Source organism: Pan paniscus, chromosome 4, assembly GCF_029289425.2.
Source record: "Pan paniscus chromosome 4, NHGRI_mPanPan1-v2.0_pri, whole genome shotgun sequence".
Classification (NCBI taxonomy): Eukaryota; Metazoa; Chordata; class Mammalia; order Primates; family Hominidae; genus Pan; species Pan paniscus.
The window spans coordinates 173,053,092-173,069,844 of NC_073253.2; the positions used below are offsets into that span (position 1 = coordinate 173,053,092).

General features: G+C 57.8%; 1 protein-coding gene across 5 annotated transcripts; it reads left to right on the forward strand.

Annotated features, from left to right (window-relative positions):
- Positions 1-1,821: 1,821 nt before the first annotated feature.
- On the forward strand, positions 1,822-15,288 carry N4BP3 (NEDD4 binding protein 3). Of its 5 annotated transcripts, none has more exons than XR_004671765.3 (7): positions 1,842-1,996; positions 7,791-8,150; positions 8,415-8,936; positions 9,335-9,589; positions 9,711-10,278; positions 11,675-11,772; positions 13,804-15,288. XR_004671765.3 is itself a non-coding variant. In XM_034961113.3 (6 exons), exons 2-5 carry the CDS (start codon positions 7,821-7,823, stop codon positions 10,236-10,238), a joined length of 1,635 nt encoding a protein of 544 aa, XP_034817004.2. In that variant the 5' UTR covers positions 1,822-1,996; positions 7,791-7,820; the 3' UTR covers positions 10,239-10,278; positions 13,804-15,288. The 5 variants fall into 5 exon arrangements, 3 of the variants coding, with proteins under 3 accessions (XP_034817004.2, XP_008968761.3, XP_034817003.2); XR_008625514.2 differs by lacking the exon at positions 11,675-11,772 and having other exon boundaries at positions 13,804-13,945; positions 14,940-15,288; XM_034961113.3 differs by lacking the exon at positions 11,675-11,772 and having other exon boundaries at positions 1,822-1,996.
- The last annotated feature ends 1,465 nt before the right edge of the window (positions 15,289-16,753 follow it).

The window sequence follows — 16,753 nt, forward strand, 5'->3', positions numbered from 1 at the left end:
TTCCCAAAGTGCTGGGATTACAGGCGTGAGCCGCCATGCCTGGCCAGAAGTTCTTCCTAGAGGTTGTATGCTGTCCTAGCAAGAATTGGTAAGAACAGCATAGAACACAAGGGGTTGCAAATTTGTGGGCCATGGACCAAATTTGTTCCACAAGTGACAAGATGTTTTTTAATTGAGGTAAAATGTGCATACCATAAAATTAGCCGTTTTAAAGCAAACAATTCAATGACATTTGTATATTCATAACGTTGTGCAACCACCACCTCTGTCAGGCTCCAAAACATTTTCCTCATCCCAGAAGGAAACCCTATGCTTGTTAGGCAATCACTCTGCCTTTCTCTCTCCCCACAGCCTCTGGCTCTAATCTGCTTTCTGTTTGTCTGGATTTACTTATTATAAATGGCATCATTAACACATGTGGGCTTTGTGTTTGGTTTCTTTCACTTGCCATAATGTTTTGGAGGTTTATCCATGTTGTAGCAGGTATCATCAGTATTTCATTCCTCTTTTTCTTTTCTTTCTTTTTTTTTTTTGAGACAGGCTTACACCATCATCCAGGCTGGAGTGTAGTGGCACAATCTCCATTCATTGCAACTCTGCCTCCTGGGTTCAAGCAATTCTCCTGCCTTAGCCTCCCGAGTAGCTGGGATTACAGGCTCACTCCATCATGCCTGGCTAATGTTTGGTGTTTTTGGTAGAGACAGAATTTCGCCATGTTGGCCAGGCTGGTCTCAAACTCCTGACCTCAAGTGAGCCGCCTGCCTCGGCCTCCCAAAATGCTAGGATTACAGGCGTGAGCCACCACATCGGGTCTTTTTTTTTTTTAAGATAGAGATGGAGTTTTGTGAGTTGCCCAGGCTGTTCCTGAACTCCTGGCCTCCAAAAGTGCTGGGAGAGTTCAGACATGAGTCATCACATGGCGTTCATTTCTTTTTTATGGCTGAATAATATTCCACTGAATGGATCTACCATTGTTTGCTTACACCCTCATCAATTGTTAGTTTGGGCTGTTTCCACCTTTTGGCTCTTTGACTATTGTGACTAGTACTGCCAAGAACATTACTTGTTTGAGGAATATAATTGCTGGGTCATATGGTTAACTCTATGCTTAACTTTTGAATTAGAAACGGTGTTTTAATTTTTCGAATATGACTCCTTTACGTGTCTGTGTCTGTTTCCATGTCTTCCTACTGTCTTAGTAGGAAGCTCACGACTCATTTGCGTAATTTTTCTGGCCCCTGAAGGCACCTGATTTTGCTGCCCCTAGAATACTTTGGAGGCAAAAAGAAAATAATTCTGTGCCCAATTCAGCCGGAGTCGTGGGGTAAAATCTTTTCACTTCTCAAAGTACTACTGTGGTTCATCCCCAAAGGGGGGAAATCAGGTTTTCCGGAGAGGAGGCGGCTACAATCAGGGAGGTGAGGGACCTCACGCGCCTCTTCCTTAGAGGAGGCGGGCGAGGCGAACGGCGGCGGAGGAGGAGCGGGGGCGCTGTGCGCTCTCTGGGGCGTGGGCCGCGCTCGGGGCTGCCCACCCCTCGGGTCCGAGCCGGGGCGCTCAGGGAGGCAGCGACGCGAGGCGCAGCCGGCCCAGGTTTCGCCCGCCACCGCCGCGCGGCGCCTCTGCGGGTCAGGGCCGGGGGCGCGGTCGGGGCCGGGCGGGGCCCAGGTTGGCTCGCGGGTAGGCGGCCCCGCCCCCCACATCCGGGGGCCGGGGCCGGGCTGTGGGCTCGCCGCGCGCCGGTGAGTCAGGCCGGGTTTTCCCTCCGCCTTTGGGGCCGGCGATCGAGCGCCGCGGAGCGCGTCCCTCCCTCGCCAATCCGGCTCCGGCGCCGGCGCCCGCCAGCGTTTTCCCGGCGCCTGCCGCTCCGCCGCTCCGACCCGGCTCGCAGTCCCGGCCGGAGCCGGCGCCTTGCAGGAGGGTTCAAATCCGCGCGGGGGAGCTGCGACGCGCAAGGGCTGCGGAGCCGCGGGCCGGCGAGCGCGTCGCCACCATGGTAAGTGGGGCGCGCGAGGGGCTGGGGACCCGGGCCGGACTCGGGGGGTGGGGAGGGGTGGGGCGGGTCGCCAAGGTCTTGTTTTCTGGCGTCCTTGGCAAAGCTGCTGTCCCGCTGGCCGAGGCTCCCGTCTGAGAGATGGGCGGGGGTGGCAAGGTGCGGCGTGCGCCCAGGTGTCCCCTGCTCCCGGTCACCGAGGCACCGGATCGGGGACCGACCCTGATGCTCCGCTGGAGGGGCAGGCGGCAGGCTACCTTGCTCTCCCCAACCCCTGCAAACGCGCTTTCCTGGGAGCAGCGCGCGGGACCCCTGCGCCACGGCTGGGTGGGGCAGGCGTCCTTGGCGCCGGCGTCTGACCTCGGCCTCCGCCCCCCTGCCCAGCCGCTCCCGGCAGGCCTCAGGGAGGGGCCAGGGGGAGACGCGCCTCCCACCCCGCCCCCCAGGTAGCTCCGGGACCTCCCGCAGCTTTGGGGAACCCTCGCCTTCACCCTTGCTTTCCTGACACAAATTCCGTGGGGATGCAACCTCGTTTGCCCCTCTGACTTCCCCATGAGATCTCTCGCCTCCTCCCACACCTTTATCCCACAACCCCCTGCCGGTCCACCAGGCTGCAGCTGCGGGTCTGCGGGTAGGGGACATTCCTAGGTCTTGACCGCCAGAGCACCCGGTCCAGTCCCGGCCACAGCCTTTGGCCCAAGTGAGGGCTGGCCTGGGGACAAGCCGAAATCAGGGCCCTGGCTGTATCCAGAAAGAGAACTGAGACCCGTTGCCTCCCACTGGGCCACCCCCCGACCCCAACCACATAGGAACAGATTGGGCCTGGCTGTCCTCGGGAGGGAGCGGACGCAGGAGGCCATCCTGGGCGCGGTTATCAGCCTCCTCCCAGGGCCCTCCCAGGCAGGGCTTCTCTGCCGGCTGGCAGCGTGTGGGTGTGCATGTGCGAGACTGTGAATGAATGCGGCCAGCCTGCTTCTGCCACCGCCTCTAGAGCTAGCATAGCGACTCGGAGTCCCCATGAGGCAGGTTTTCTCTATTTCTTCCTGACCTGGGGGGCAGCAGGAGGGATTCCAGGCCTGGTGGACCGCAGTCTAGAGCAGCCTGGTTGCAGGTGTCCTTGGGAGAAACAGGCATGGAGGGCTGGGCAGACATATATGCAATACATACACAGCAGTGTGTGCCCATGGAGGGGAACCCGTGACCCCTGGCTTAGGACAACCTGCTGAGGTAGAGAGGACCTTGCCCAGGGAGTTGAGATTGCTTCTCACTGTGGGATCTTGGATAACTCACCTCGCCTTCCTAGGTCTCAGTTTCCCGATCTGTAAAATGGAGTGAGGGTAATTACTGTCCTGTTTGCCCCCACGAGGCTATTGTGGAGATGAAATGAGATAATGAAATAGAAGGGCTGAGAAAAAACTGTAGACTGCGGTGCAGCCGTGAAGCACTATATGGTGATACTAAGCACCATTTCCGCAGGCTTTAGCCCCTGTCTCTGCCTCAAGTGTCTGTCACAGAGGGGATGGGGTGGGCCAGCCTCTCCCAGCCCCTCTCTGGGCCCCCCTTGCCTACTACCCCCCCCCCTTTTTGGAGCTGGGACATTCCAGTCCCATTCCTTAGGGGCAGCTGCAGACACGCCCCTTAGCAGAGCTGATCCCCCAGCAGGTGGTGGGACCTTTCCCTGGGGCCAGGGCTCAGGAGGGGCTGACTGTAGCCAGGGCAGGCAGCACTCCTGCCCATGTGGGGACTGGAATGTCCCACCCCAGAGGAGATGCAAGGTGGGATCCGAGAGGACTTCTAATCCTGGAGCCTGTGTGCTTTCTCCCCTGCGGCTGAACGTGAACTTAGGCGCGTTACTTCACTTTCTGAACCTCAGTTTCCTCTTGTGAAGTGGGGGATGACAGAACTCATCTCCTGTGTGTCTTGTGAGGATGTGATAGTGCCCTTTGGCGTGACCCAAAAGGGCACCAACAGGCTCTGGGACGCCCCCCTCAAAGAAAGCGCGTCCTCTCCTTCTTTGCTTCCTGGCCAGGGCAGCTGTGTCTTCCATCTCCACTAAGGATTGGTCCGAAAGCGATTCCTCTCCGTGTTCAGAGATTCCAGTGCTGCCTGCTAATCTTGGGGAATGGAGAGGGGTGAGGGGACTGGTGGCGGGGAGCAGGAGTGAAGAGGCCTTACTGGGGCTAGCCAGGACCTGTGGAGAATGTGGCTTGAATGTCCCAGCCCAAATCTAGCCAGCTGTGTGGCTGGGGGTTTGCTGCTCCCAGCTCAGGGAAGCCCAGGCACTTGGCTTGTCCCCTACCCTTCTCTCCACGACCCGTGCAGGGGCCCCGGCTTTTTGCTCTGATGTTCCAGTGAGGCTGCAAGGCACTTGCTGTCCTCCCTCCCTCCTCCCCCACCAAATCCCCTCCAGCCTGCACAGCTGCCCTGCCCTGAGCGGGCAATCCCTGGGCTTCCAAGCAACAGGAAGGAAGGAATGTGTGTGTTGGGGGAGGGGGTGGAGGTAGGATGGACCCCTTTAGGAAAAGAGACTGTCCCCACTCTGTGACATAGGCAGGGAGGAGTGTCCTGAAAGCTGGGGGCCTCCGCCCTGCTGGGGGAGCTGATAAACCAGTCAGAGAAGTCAGCCAGGAGGGGCACAGTGGGGACGGTGGGGGACCTAAGGAGAGACAAAGGGAAGGGGCTGTCTGCTGCTGCTCCTTCACTAGCCTGGGGGCTGGGAAGGACACTAGGTCATCATGCCACTGGGCTGCTCCTGCTTTGTCAGTGTGTCCTGGAAGGTGCTCAGTGCTGTGGGTGACCTTGTGCACAGCTGTATGATTGTGTTTGCTGCTGGACGTGACCGTCTGCACCGTGTCCTCTAACATGGGCTCTCTGTGCTGCTGGGTGGGGCTGACGTGGCACACTGTGGTGTGTGTGGTTGTACGCGCTGTTGTGGCCGGTGGCTACCTCTAGCTCAGGGACTTTCCCTGGACCTGCGATGCCTCGTGGGGAACCTGGGGGTCGGTTATCTCCTCGAGACAGGAAGTGAGCATCTGCCCACCGGAAGCTGAGGCGGTGTGCATTTGGGGTGAGGTGGGCGTATTTGGCAGTGCTGCCAACGTCCCCGCCCCCAGGGCCACACAGGGCTTACATTTCATAAGCCCTTTCCCTCCATCTCTGACTGTCAGTAATCCTTTGAGGAAAGCCGGGCAGGCGGGGTCTTTCCCACTTCATTTTTTTTTCCTTTTTAAAAATAAATAGAGATGGGGTCTCGCTATGTTGCTAAGGGTGGTTTCAAACTCCTGGGCTCAAGTGATCCTCCTGCCTCAGCCTCCCAAAGTGCTGGGATTACAGGTGTGAGCCACCATGCCTGGCCCTTTCCCACTTCAGAGATGCAGAAACTGAGGCATGGCAAAAGGCGGAGCATTTGTGTCTGGGGTCCCCTGGAGAGAGTGAGGGCAGGCTGGAGAGCAGGTCTCTGCTGTCCCCTCCCCAAGAAGCAGCAGGAGGAGTTGAGTGTGCTCGTGGACAAACCATATCTCTGGCTGGATGGGCTTGTCATGGCAAGGAGGTATCAGATGAGGAGGCAGGATGCTTCCATTCTAATACTTTTGGCTGTAGGGACCAATCCTAGGTCCCACTAGACATTGGGCAGCCGTGACCAGCTACGACCTTGGGCAAGTCACTTCACCTTTCGGAGCCCCACTGACCTTTAAGAAGGGTCAATAGCTGGGCACAGTGTCACGCACCTGTGTTTTTAGCTACTCAGGAGGCTGAAGTGGGAAGATGGCTTGATCCTAGGAGTTCGAGGCTGCAGTGGGCCATGGTTGCACTACTGTAGTCCAGCCTGGGTGACAGAGTGAAGAGCAAGACCCTGTCTCAAAAAAAAAAAAAAAAGGAAGGGACAATAACTCTGTCACAGGACTCAGCAGGACCCGTATGCAGGGCCAAGTCGCTGTAGGAACCCAGCCCCTGTGATTCCTTACCTGGATGCATCTCCTATGTGGCCTGCAACGTGCGTTCTCAGGGGCTGGGCTGGGTGGGGTGTGCAAACCCGGATTCGCCCCATCCTGGGTTTGGGGGTTGGTTGGGGGAGAGCTGAAGTCATTTTTGCACAGGGTGAGGTGAGGCTGTGGGGTTGGGGCAGGTCCCCTTCCCGGAGAGCTTTGTCTTCCACAAACACAAAACCTGGAAATGGTTGAGGAAGATGGAACCTCCTAACGACCATTGTTCGGGGGCAGGAGTGGGTGCCCGGAAGCATGGGTGGTAGTAGGGGACCCACAGCTGCAGCTGGCCTGCTGGGCTTCTGTTCGAGAATGGGAGCAGCTGCTCAGGGGTGGGAGGCAGAGAAGGTGGCATTCGTTCACTCGGCCAGACCTTTCTGCACGCCCGCTCCATGCTGGGCACTGGGCTGTGCAGAGGATCCCCAGGGGACTAGGTACCAGCCCTGCCTCCAGAGTGTGTGGCCCAGCACAGGTGGAAGGTGGTCGGTCAGCCTAGTCCCTTGGTGATGTTTGTGTGCCTGGCTAAGCTCGGCTCCAGCCAGCCTGTTGACCCTGGCTGTGGCCCAGGCCCTGAACTGGGTGCTCTGTCATGTTATCCCACCCCATCCTCCCAGCATCCCAGTGATAAGTGTTATTGTCGCCAGGGTGTGTGTGCGGAAGTCCAGGCTCACTGAGGTTAGTGGCTTGGCCGGGGTCACACACCGATTGGTTCCGCCAGGGTTAGGATTTGGGACCCACCCTGCCGGGTGGTGGGCTTTGGAATAAGAGCATATACAGGGGCTGGAGTGAGTCCAGCTGCCCCTTCCCTCCTCCACCCACCACTGCCCAGACGGGAACACCTGTCCCGGAAACTGTGGCCATTGTTCACGTCATCCTTCCTCCTTTTGGGCCCTTCCTGTTTGTATCCCTCCCACTGTAGCCCCCAACCCTCCCCCCCATGCCAGATGTTTCCCTTGGGGAGCTTTGCCCTTTGCAGGAAGAGGGGCTGCAGGGGTTACCCCTCTCCCATGGGAAGGAGGGTCTCACTGGCCTTGGGTCTCTGTGCCTTCTCCCCACCCCACAGATTTGGTGGGGAACATGGCAGGAGGGTAAGCAAGGTCAGGTTCAGCCAGGCCGAGTTTTCTTTTTTTTTTTTTTTTTTTTTGAGATGGAGTCTCCCTCTGTCGCCCATGCTGGAGTGCAGTGGCGCGATCTCGGCTCACTGCAAGCTCTGCCTCCCGGGTTCATGCCATTCTCCAGCCTCAGCCTCCCGAGTAGCTGGGACTACAGGCGCCCGCCACCATGCCCAGCTAGTTTTTGTATTTTTAGTAGAGATGGGGTTTCACAGTGTTAGCCAGGATGGTCTGCGTTTCCTGACCTTGTGATCTGCCTGCCTTAGCCTCCCAAAGTGCTGGGATTACGGGCGTGAGCCACCGCGCCCGGCCAAGTTTGTCTTCCTTAGCCCTGTGCGGGCCCAGTGCTGGGAGGACGGCTCCTGTCCTGCTGCTTCCAGGCCTATCCCCTCCCGGTACTTCTGAATCCCACACAGGCCCCGAGGTGGAGCTGGCTCTTCGGTGCTCGGCTGGGGCACCATTGCTCTTCCTTAGACTCAGTCCAGCAAGTGACAGATGGGCAGGTGGCTTTGGGGCTTGTACTTCTTTTTCTTGCCAGTCTAGGGATCCTGTCCCGGGGTTCTCTCTTGGACCTACATCTGCCTTACCTGGGCCTGGGCCAGGTTGTGGGGAGCTACAGGGAGCAAGTACCTTGTTTTCAGGCCCCAGGGAAGTTGGGCAGCCAGTGCTCACCTGCCCCTAATGGAGCCTCCCAATTCCCAGAAGCAGCTGCCTGTACCCTGTTGAAACTTCATGGCCACAGCCCCAGGCCCTGCTGGCATTGCCATGGGCAGCGTGGGCAGCCTGTTGGAACGGCAGGACTTCTCCCCTGAAGAGCTGCGGGCGGCGCTTGCCGGGTCTCGGGGCTCCCGCCAGCCTGATGGGCTCCTCCGGAAGGGCTTGGGCCAGCGTGAGTTCCTCAGCTACCTGCACCTCCCCAAGAAGGACGGCAAGAGCACCAAGAACACCAAGCGGGCCCCTCGGAACGAGCCTGCCGACTATGCCACCCTCTACTACCGGGAACATTCTCGCGCGGGTGACTTCAGCAAGACCTCGCTGCCAGAGCGGGGTCGCTTTGACAAGGTGCACCTTTGCCCTTGCCCCTTACAAGGTGTGGGGAGGGTGGGGTCTCCTTGGAGACCCTGATGTTGGGATGGGGTGGGGACGGGGCATGCTGAGATACGAAAATCGTGCTATGGGCTGGCCTGAGGTTTGTTCACTGCCTCCTGGTGGCACGTGCCCCGCGGTCTCAAAGAGGATCCCTCAGGGGCTGTGAGAGCATCAGGAGGTAGAGCAGGCAGCTGCCCAGGTCTCACACCTGCCCTCTCTGCCCTCTCTTCCTGGCAGTGCCGCATTCGCCCCTCAGTGTTCAAGCCTACGGCGGGCAACGGGAAAGGCTTCCTATCCATGCAAAGCCTGGCGTCCCATAAAGGCCAGAAGCTGTGGCGCAGCAATGGCAGCCTGCACACGCTGGCCTGCCACCCGCCCCTGAGCCCCGGGCCCCGGGCCAGCCAGGCCCGGGCACAGCTGCTGCACGCCCTCAGCCTAGATGAGGGCGGCCCTGAGCCCGAGCCCAGCCTGTCCGACTCCTCCAGTGGGGGTAGTTTTGGTCGCAGTCCTGGTACTGGCCCTAGCCCCTTCAGCTCCTCCCTTGGCCACCTTAACCACCTCGGGGGCTCCCTGGACCGGGCCTCTCGAGGACCCAAGGAGGCTGGGCCACCAGCTGTGCTGAGCTGCCTGCCCGAGCCACCACCCCCCTACGAGTTCTCCTGCTCCTCTGCCGAGGAAATGGGAGCCGTGCTGCCCGAGACCTGTGAGGAGCTCAAGAGGGGCCTTGGCGATGAGGACAGCTCCAACCCCTTCACGCAGGTGAGGGAGCCCCTGCCCTGGAGTCCTGTTCTGTGCCTCAGCACTGGGGTACAGGCCAGAGAGAGGGGCCCCAGCCAGTTCACCCACGTGGCCGGGGACACAAGAGAGCAAGAAAGGGGGAGCTGGCTTGGCTTCCTTCCTCTGCATCCCAGGTGGTGGGGATGTCATGTCACTGGGGGTCCTTGCCTGGGAGTTGTGTGGGAAGGAGAGAGGCTCCCTGGGAGGGCCATGTGATGGGGACACCTCACCCTGGAGGGCATCCCGGGTTAAAGCGCGTGTGTGGCTGGGTCCTGTGGTGTAGGGGCACAGGATATGATCAGTGGCTGGAGTATCAGGTGGAGCTCTGAGTCGCCTCTAGGGGGCAGGGCCACGGTGGATGCATCTCTTCCCCTTGACAGGTGCTGGAGGAGCGCCAGCGGCTGTGGCTGGCTGAGCTGAAGCGCCTGTATGTGGAGCGGCTGCACGAGGTGACCCAGAAGGCTGAGCGCAGCGAGCGCAACCTCCAGCTGCAGCTGTTTATGGCTCAGCAGGAGCAGCGGCGCCTGCGCAAGGAGCTGCGGGCTCAGCAGGGCCTGGCTCCGGAGCCTCGGGCCCCCGGCACCCTCCCAGAGGCAGACCCCAGTGCACGACCAGAGGAGGAAGCCCGATGGGAGGTGAGAGATGACACAGGGCTCCGAGACTCTCCCATCTCCGTTGCCGGTCCCTTCCTCTGCCTGCCCCCTCCCAAACCGGCTCCCCACACCCTACTTTGCTTGCGTCCTCCCCATCCCCCAGGTGTGCCAGAAGACAGCCGAGATTAGCCTCTTGAAGCAGCAGCTGCGTGAAGCCCAGGCGGAACTGGCCCAGAAGCTGGCGGAGATCTTCAGTCTGAAGACACAACTTCGGGGCAGCCGGGCACAAGCCCAGGCTCAGGACGCAGAGCTGGTCCGGCTGCGCGAGGCTGTGCGCAGCCTGCAGCAGCAGGCCCCTCGGGAGGAAGCCCCAGGCAGCTGTGAGACTGATGACTGCAAGAGCAGGGGCCTGCTAGGGGAGGCAGGAGGCAGCGAGGCCAGAGACAGTGCTGAGCAGCTGCGGGCTGAGCTGCTGCAGGAGCGACTTCGGGGCCAGGAGCAGGCGCTGCGCTTTGAGCAGGAGCGGCGGACTTGGCAGGAGGAGAAGGAGCGCGTGCTGCGCTACCAGCGGGAGATCCAGGGAGGATACATGGACATGTACCGCCGCAACCAGGCACTGGAGCAGGAACTGCGGGCACTGCGGGAGCCCCCCACACCCTGGAGTCCCCGGCTCGAGTCCTCCAAGATCTGAGGCCAGCAGAGCGAGCTGACAGCAGCAACACTGTCAGAAGGTGCCCTGAGACGGCCGGCTCAGCCTTCCCTTGCACTGGTTGGGGTGGAACCTGCAGAGGCCAGCCCGGGGCTGGGGAGGCGCAAGGAGAGGAGGGATCCAGTGGGGCCGTGGGCTGGGTAGGGTGCCTTGGCAGGAGCCAGGACAAGGCCCTCCTGGCAGAGGAGCACCTAGGCAGGGCCCAGCCCTGCTTCCTGGAGTGGATGTGGCCCAGAGAAGGAGGCTGGGGGATCACCAGCCCCAAGGTCCCAAAGGGCAGGTCAGAGGGAGGGAGGCTGGAGACCTGGGCTGGGGCCTTCCTCCAGGGAAGGAGGCTGGGGTGGGAACACTGGCCTCCCCCAGAATAAAACCATGTTTTCTACCAGAGGCTCAGAATACGCTGAGCCTGTGACCAGAGGATGATGGATGGTCGGGATTGAGGCTGTTGACCTGGGCAGTAGCTCCTCCCATGGCCAGTGGTCAGTGGGAGGGTGTGCCCTGCGCCTGTCTGCATGGCCACTGGGCATGTGTGTTGGGAGCAGAGGAGTCCTACTCCTTGCCTCAGCCCCACACGGTTCCTTAGCTGCCGTGTGGGCTGAAATTCCTTTCTTTAGCTTTAGCACCAGTGGAGTTTTCAGAAGGAACAACACCAGGGAATGCCAAGAAAACAAAGGGCAAGTCAACCAAGGCATTTTGAGAACATGAAATGTCTTCTTGGTGGGAAGGCTGGGCCTCAGGAGTATCCACAGGCTCAGGCCATGCCCCTCCCCGCACCCGCCTCCTGTCTCCCTCCCTCCCTCCATAGGAGTGGGGGGCCCCTAGAAGTGCTCTGCCTTATTCCCTGTTCGTAGGAAGGTGCAGGAGAGGAGGTGGGCAAGCTTATGGGTTTCTTGGTAAAGAGCCTTTACCAGAGCAAGGAATGGGAACATTTCCCCATCAGCAACAGGGCTCTGGGGCATTATTAAGTAGGGGTGAAATATGATTGATTTGCATTCTGGAAAGCTCTCCCAGGAGGAAGCATTCCCCACCCCGCCTTGCCTCTGTCCTGCGCTGGGCTCCAGGATGGTCAGTCCTCCCAGATCCCTGCTCTCAGCTAAGGCTGGTCCCTAAAACCCACACCTGCCTTTGGTCTCTCAGAGACCTGGCTTGTCCTCTGGGCCTTTGCTCCCTCGCTGGGTGCCCGGCCTGGAACACAGGTTCTGTCTGGCTGTGTGAGTGGCGTCTCTCCCTTCCTTTGAGGGAAGCTCAGCTTCCTTACGCGCTCATCGTTGGACAGGCTGCCGTGCATTGCGTGCTTACTGGGCGCCAGGTGCTGTGCTGGGCCCTTGTGAGTGTGGGGGCACAGGCTGAATTAGATGAGCTCCTGCCCCAGGGGGCCCTGCACACTGATGTCAGCTCACCAGTCCCTTCCCTGACAGGGCAGCTCAGGGAACTTCTGAGAAGTTGTCTGCAGAGAGCCCCAGCTCACTCCCTTTGGCTACCCTGGCCGTGCCTGGCAGCCCCTCAGGCCCCACAGGTGGGTCCTGGTTGTGAAGTGGAGTTAGTGCCCATGGATGTCAGGGGACGGGTGTGAGGCATGAGCTGGGGGGCCCCCTTTTTCAGGGCAGAGAGTGAGGCGTGTGCACTGTCTGCTGTGGGGATGGTGTGTTTATGGCCATGTAAGTGGCAGGTGTGTGTAAAGATGTGCTTGTGGGTGGTGGGTGTGTCCGAGGGGGTGTGTTTGGGAGCCTGGCCTCCAAAAGCCAGTGTCTGGGTTGGAGACAGTGCAGGCCCCTTCTTGGCCCCACCCTCTACCCCATTCCTTCCTGTCAGCCCCAGTCTGTCTTGGCACTGGCCAGGCTTGGGTGGAGCCTGTGTCCCAGACAGATCCCCTAGGCCTATCTGAGACCCATGCAGGCCCGTACCTGAGCTCCTGTCTGCCTGAGGAGGGAAAGGGGAGTGGCCAGGTCAGGCAGGCCAGTCCTCTACACACCCCCTTGGTACCCATTCCCATTTCACAAACTCCTCCAAACCCCAAACGGAAATCTCTGGGACAATGGCTCCTCCAGAGGGCCCCTCAGAGCCAGGTGCTGGCCAGATGCCTTGATCACAGCCTCCATGGCCAGGGGCCTGTCAAGCCAGGGGCCCACACACCTGGTGCCAGGGTCCACCTCGGTATACCAGCTCTGCAGAACAGTTCCCCACCCAGCAATTAGGGAGCTGGGCTGGCCAGTACAGCCAGTGGGGAGTGGGTGGGAGGTACCAAAACTTGGCAGCTGTGCCAGAAACCAAAGCCAGGCCCAGATGTAGGGGGAGGGCACGAGAGCTGAACCTGAGCCTGGGGCGTCTCAGAGCTGGATCCCCGTCAGCTCATCCAGGCTGGACAAACCAGTTCCTGGGTCCCCCAGCCGGCTGGGTGGCTCTGGGGCCAACCGACCACAGGTGTCACTGATCACAGGTGTCACTGATCACAGGTGTCACCGTAGTGGCTACCACCTCAGGGCAGCCCCTCCCTCCAGCTGGCGGGGCCTCAGCTTCCCAGCTGCCCTGGCTTAGCCTTCCCTGCAGCCCCTCCCCAACAGGCTTGGTCCGGGCAGCCTGCTCTGCAGAAGGTGGCTGCCTCCTGGTGCTGGGCTCCCTGCCTCTGGGGCCTCCAGTCCTTCACTCAGTGTCATCCCTTCCAGCAGCTCCCTGGGCCTCTTGGTCCATCCCTTCAGGCTTCTGACACACTAGTGGCCTCTAGTCACTGATAGTGGTGCCTCCTTCTTACCTTGGCAAGCCCTTGTAGCCCTCTGAGCCCTCATCCTGCAGGCAGAGCCCCTCAGTGCTCTGAGAAACCTGCCCTGAACTCACCGCCTCCCCTGCCTGGGCACTCCCTCCTCCCTGCGCCCACAGCCCCCATGCCAATCTCCGTCAGCTCTTTCTGTGCTGCTGTAATTGTTGGTTTGCCTGTCTCCTTTGAGCTGTGGGCATTGCCAGGGTAGAGTGGTGTCTTCACCGCAGCTCCAGAAGGCACTGGTGGGATGTGGAGTCAGGAGCAACCAGAGCCCCCCCATACTAGAATGGGTTTGAGCTTGGGGTGGGGTGGATGGGGAAAACTTACTCTGAATGTTCGTTCACCATCCGTGGGCACCAGGTCTGTGCCAAGCACAGGGACTCCAGGGGCAGCTGCCATTCATTCCAGTGATGTATTTGGGGCCTTCTCAGGTGAGGAAGCCAAGGTGGCCAAGGCCCTCGGTCCCCTGCCCTGATAGGGCTTACCTGTGGGTGGGGGAGGGAGACCACACATGTCAGAGGTAGAGAAGGCCGCTCCAAATAGTGACTGGGGCCAGGCAGGCGGAAAAGAGAACAGAAGAGAATCCAGAAGTGCTCAGACAGAACTAGGGACAACAGAGGGGCCTCCATGGTGGCATGGGTCAGCAGAGCATGGAGCAGGCAGAGGAAGCCTATCTGTGAGGCTGGGTACATTTCTCTGAGACTCAGGGGATGTAGGTGTTGAGGTTTCTGCAAAGAGGGCGCAGGCCCTGCAGTGACGGTTCAGATATTGATAACCCATCCCCCTTGGCAGGTGGGGGCTTAGGCATCCATATTGGATTCAGAAAAGAAAAAGAATGATGCTTCTTGCAACAAAAACAAAAGTGATTATGTCACGAGAGGAGAGGCTGGAGGGCCATGGGAGTTCCCAGCTGGCTCACTCATCCGTCCAGGAGGTGGGTCTCATGGTTTCATTTTGCTCTGGGCTTACTTAGAGTTTTGGCAAATGCATAGTTATGTAAGGAACCCAACAATGAAGATACAGTTCTGTCACCCCCCCAGCATTCTCCTGTGGCCCTCTAGTCCACCCCCCGCCCCACCCCAGCCCCTGGCAACCACTGATCTGCTTTCACAATAACCATATGGGGTTTTTTCTCTTTCCTTTTTTGTGAGCGGTGTTTAATTCCTTTGCTCTAATATGTAATATTAGAACATATTACAAAGTAGCAAGAAAAATACGACATTGGTGTAAAAATAATCTACACCTCATGGAAAGAATGAAGAGCCAGAAATAGATTCTATTCTGTAGAAAATCTTACACAATAAAGGACTTCAAAATACGGGTAAGGAAGGATGCTTTAACAAGCGGTGCTGGGATAACTGGATAAAAATTTGGGAAAAAAGTCATACTATGTGCCACCCCTGCATTTATTATTTTATTTTATTTTATTTTATTTATTTTTTTGATATGGAGTCTCACTGTGTTGCCCAGGAGTGCAGTGGCGTGACCTCAGCTCACTGCAACCTCCGCCTCCCGGGTTCAAGCAGTTCTCCTGCCTCAGCCTCCTGAGTAGCTGAGACTACAGGCGCCTGCCACAACGCCTGGCTAATTTTTTGTATTTTTAGTACAGACAGGATTTCACCATGTTAGCCAGGATGGTCTCGATCTCCTAACCTCGTGATCCACCCGCCTCAGCCTCCCAAAGTCCTCGGATTATGGGCGTGGGCCACTGCGCTTGGCCCACCCCTGCATTTATTGAGTTAAATTTTAAAAATCCTATCCTAGGAAATTGGTGGTGGGGCTCAGAAAATGATACCCCAAAGTATGGAGCTGTGGGAGGCTGAATGCTTTGAACTAAAGTGTCTGACCATCGCTCACTCCTTTTCCCTCCCAAAACCCTCCTGAAGCGCAGGGAGGGGCCTTCTCTGATGCTCTCTTTTGTTTCTAAGGGAAGTTCCTGCAGAAGGAATGCCATTGTCTTGAGCCCTTTCCCTAGCATCTCATAAAACATGGACAATTAACTCACAGGAAAGGATACTGAAGGTGATACCATCTCTTCTGAGGACTGGGCTACTTGAGAAGTTTTATCTGCATGACAAGACAGCCTTTGTTTGCCATGCATTTCCTCCCCTCAACCTCCTAGCGTCTGCTGCCACCTCCTCCCAGAAACCTCAGGCCCCAGTTTTTGGAGCTCAGATGCTATTTAGACTTCATCAATCTGGCCCTTACTAGAGTCTCACATTTTGTGGGACTCCTGTGCATGTATGTAATAAATTTGCATGCCTTTTCTCCTATTAATCTGTCTACTGTCAATTTTATTCCAGAGACTCAAATTATTGAAGCTTCGGAGAATACAGGGAATGTTTAAAACTTCTACGCTGGCAAAAAGTTAATTCAATTATTACTGAATTAATGGGAGAATTGATTGCTTTGAAGGAATCCTCCCCATCCCTAACAAAAAAACAAAAACACAATCTCTATGGGGAAAGATGGACAAAATCAACTATTTAATACAACTTGGTGCACACTTGAAAATAATACCAAGATGCGAGGATGGCCACATACTGGGGGAGAACCTCAACTTTGCTCACATCCTTCTTGGCTGTGAGGCAGGCCAAGGCTCCCGGAGAGGAAGTGGGGAAGCCTGGGGCATTTGCCAAAGCCTGTGAGGTCAGGTTGGCTGGAAGGCGGCTTGGGCCCCTTGGCACCAAGGCAAGGTTCAATCAACTCTCCACCCCTATGGCTTCCGTTTGGGCCAGGGCCACCCAGGCTTCTCATGCTTGGGCAGGCATCTCTGGGATCCACCCTCCTGACGCCCCTGCAGGCACACAGTCCTGCTGTGGGCCTTCTCCCCTGCTATATATCATAAGGTTTTTGAGCCGCAGTTTCCTTATGTATACGTGGAGGACACTGGCTTCTTGAGTATCTCTGAGTACCTCCTGTGTGCAAAGCATATGGTGTTGGCGATAAGGCAGTGATGAAGACAAAACGTGGGCCCAGTGGAATTTTTTTGTTGTTGTTCGTTTTTGTTTTGTTTTGAGACAGGGTCTCACTCTGTTGCCCAGGCTGGAGTGTAGTGGTGCAATCTTGGCTCACCGCAACCTCCGCCTCCCAGGCTCAAGCGATTCTCCTGCCTCAGCCTCCAAAGTAGCTGGGATTACAGGTGTCTGCCACTATGCCTGGCTAATTTTTTTTTTTTTTTTTTTTTTTTGTATCTTCAGTAGAGACGGGGCTTCACCATGTTGGCCAGGCTGGTCTTGAATTCCTGACCTCAAATGATCCACCCGCCTTGGCCTCCCAAAGTACTGGGATTACAGGTATGAGCCACCACGCCTGGCCCATGTTTGTTTGTTTTTGAGACAGGGTCTCTCACACTCAGTTATCCAGGCTGGAGTAGTGGCGCGATCACTGCTCACTGCAGCCTTGACCTCCTAGGCAGCCTCCCATCTCAGCCTCCCAAGTAGCTGAGACTACAGATGTGCACCACCACACCCGGCTAATTTTTGTATTACTTGTACAGACAGGGTCTCCCTATGTTGTCCAGACTGGTCTAGAACTCCTAGGCACAAGCATTCCTCCCTCCTCAGCCTCCTAAAGTGCTGGGATTACAGGCATGAGCCACCATGTCTGGCCCCAAAGAGGGTGATGGGAGTGGGGGCCAGAAGACAGAATGAACAAATAAACACGCAAGATAACTTCCAAGTGCTATAAAGAAAACAGGTCGGCTGGGTGCGGTGGCTCATGCCTGCAGTCCCGGCACTTC

Bases quoted from the DNA above. Each gene is read 5' to 3' on its own strand.
- N4BP3 (XM_034961113.3), top strand. From the start codon at position 7,821: ATGGCCACAGCCCCAGGCCCTGCTGGCATTGCCATGGGCAGCGTGGGC. The intron at 8,937-9,334 runs GTGAGGGAGCCC...TCCCCTTGACAG, and splicing joins GCTCCAACCCCTTCACGCAG to GTGCTGGAGGAGCGCCAGCG. The intron at 9,590-9,710 runs GTGAGAGATGAC...CCCATCCCCCAG, and splicing joins AGGAGGAAGCCCGATGGGAG to GTGTGCCAGAAGACAGCCGA.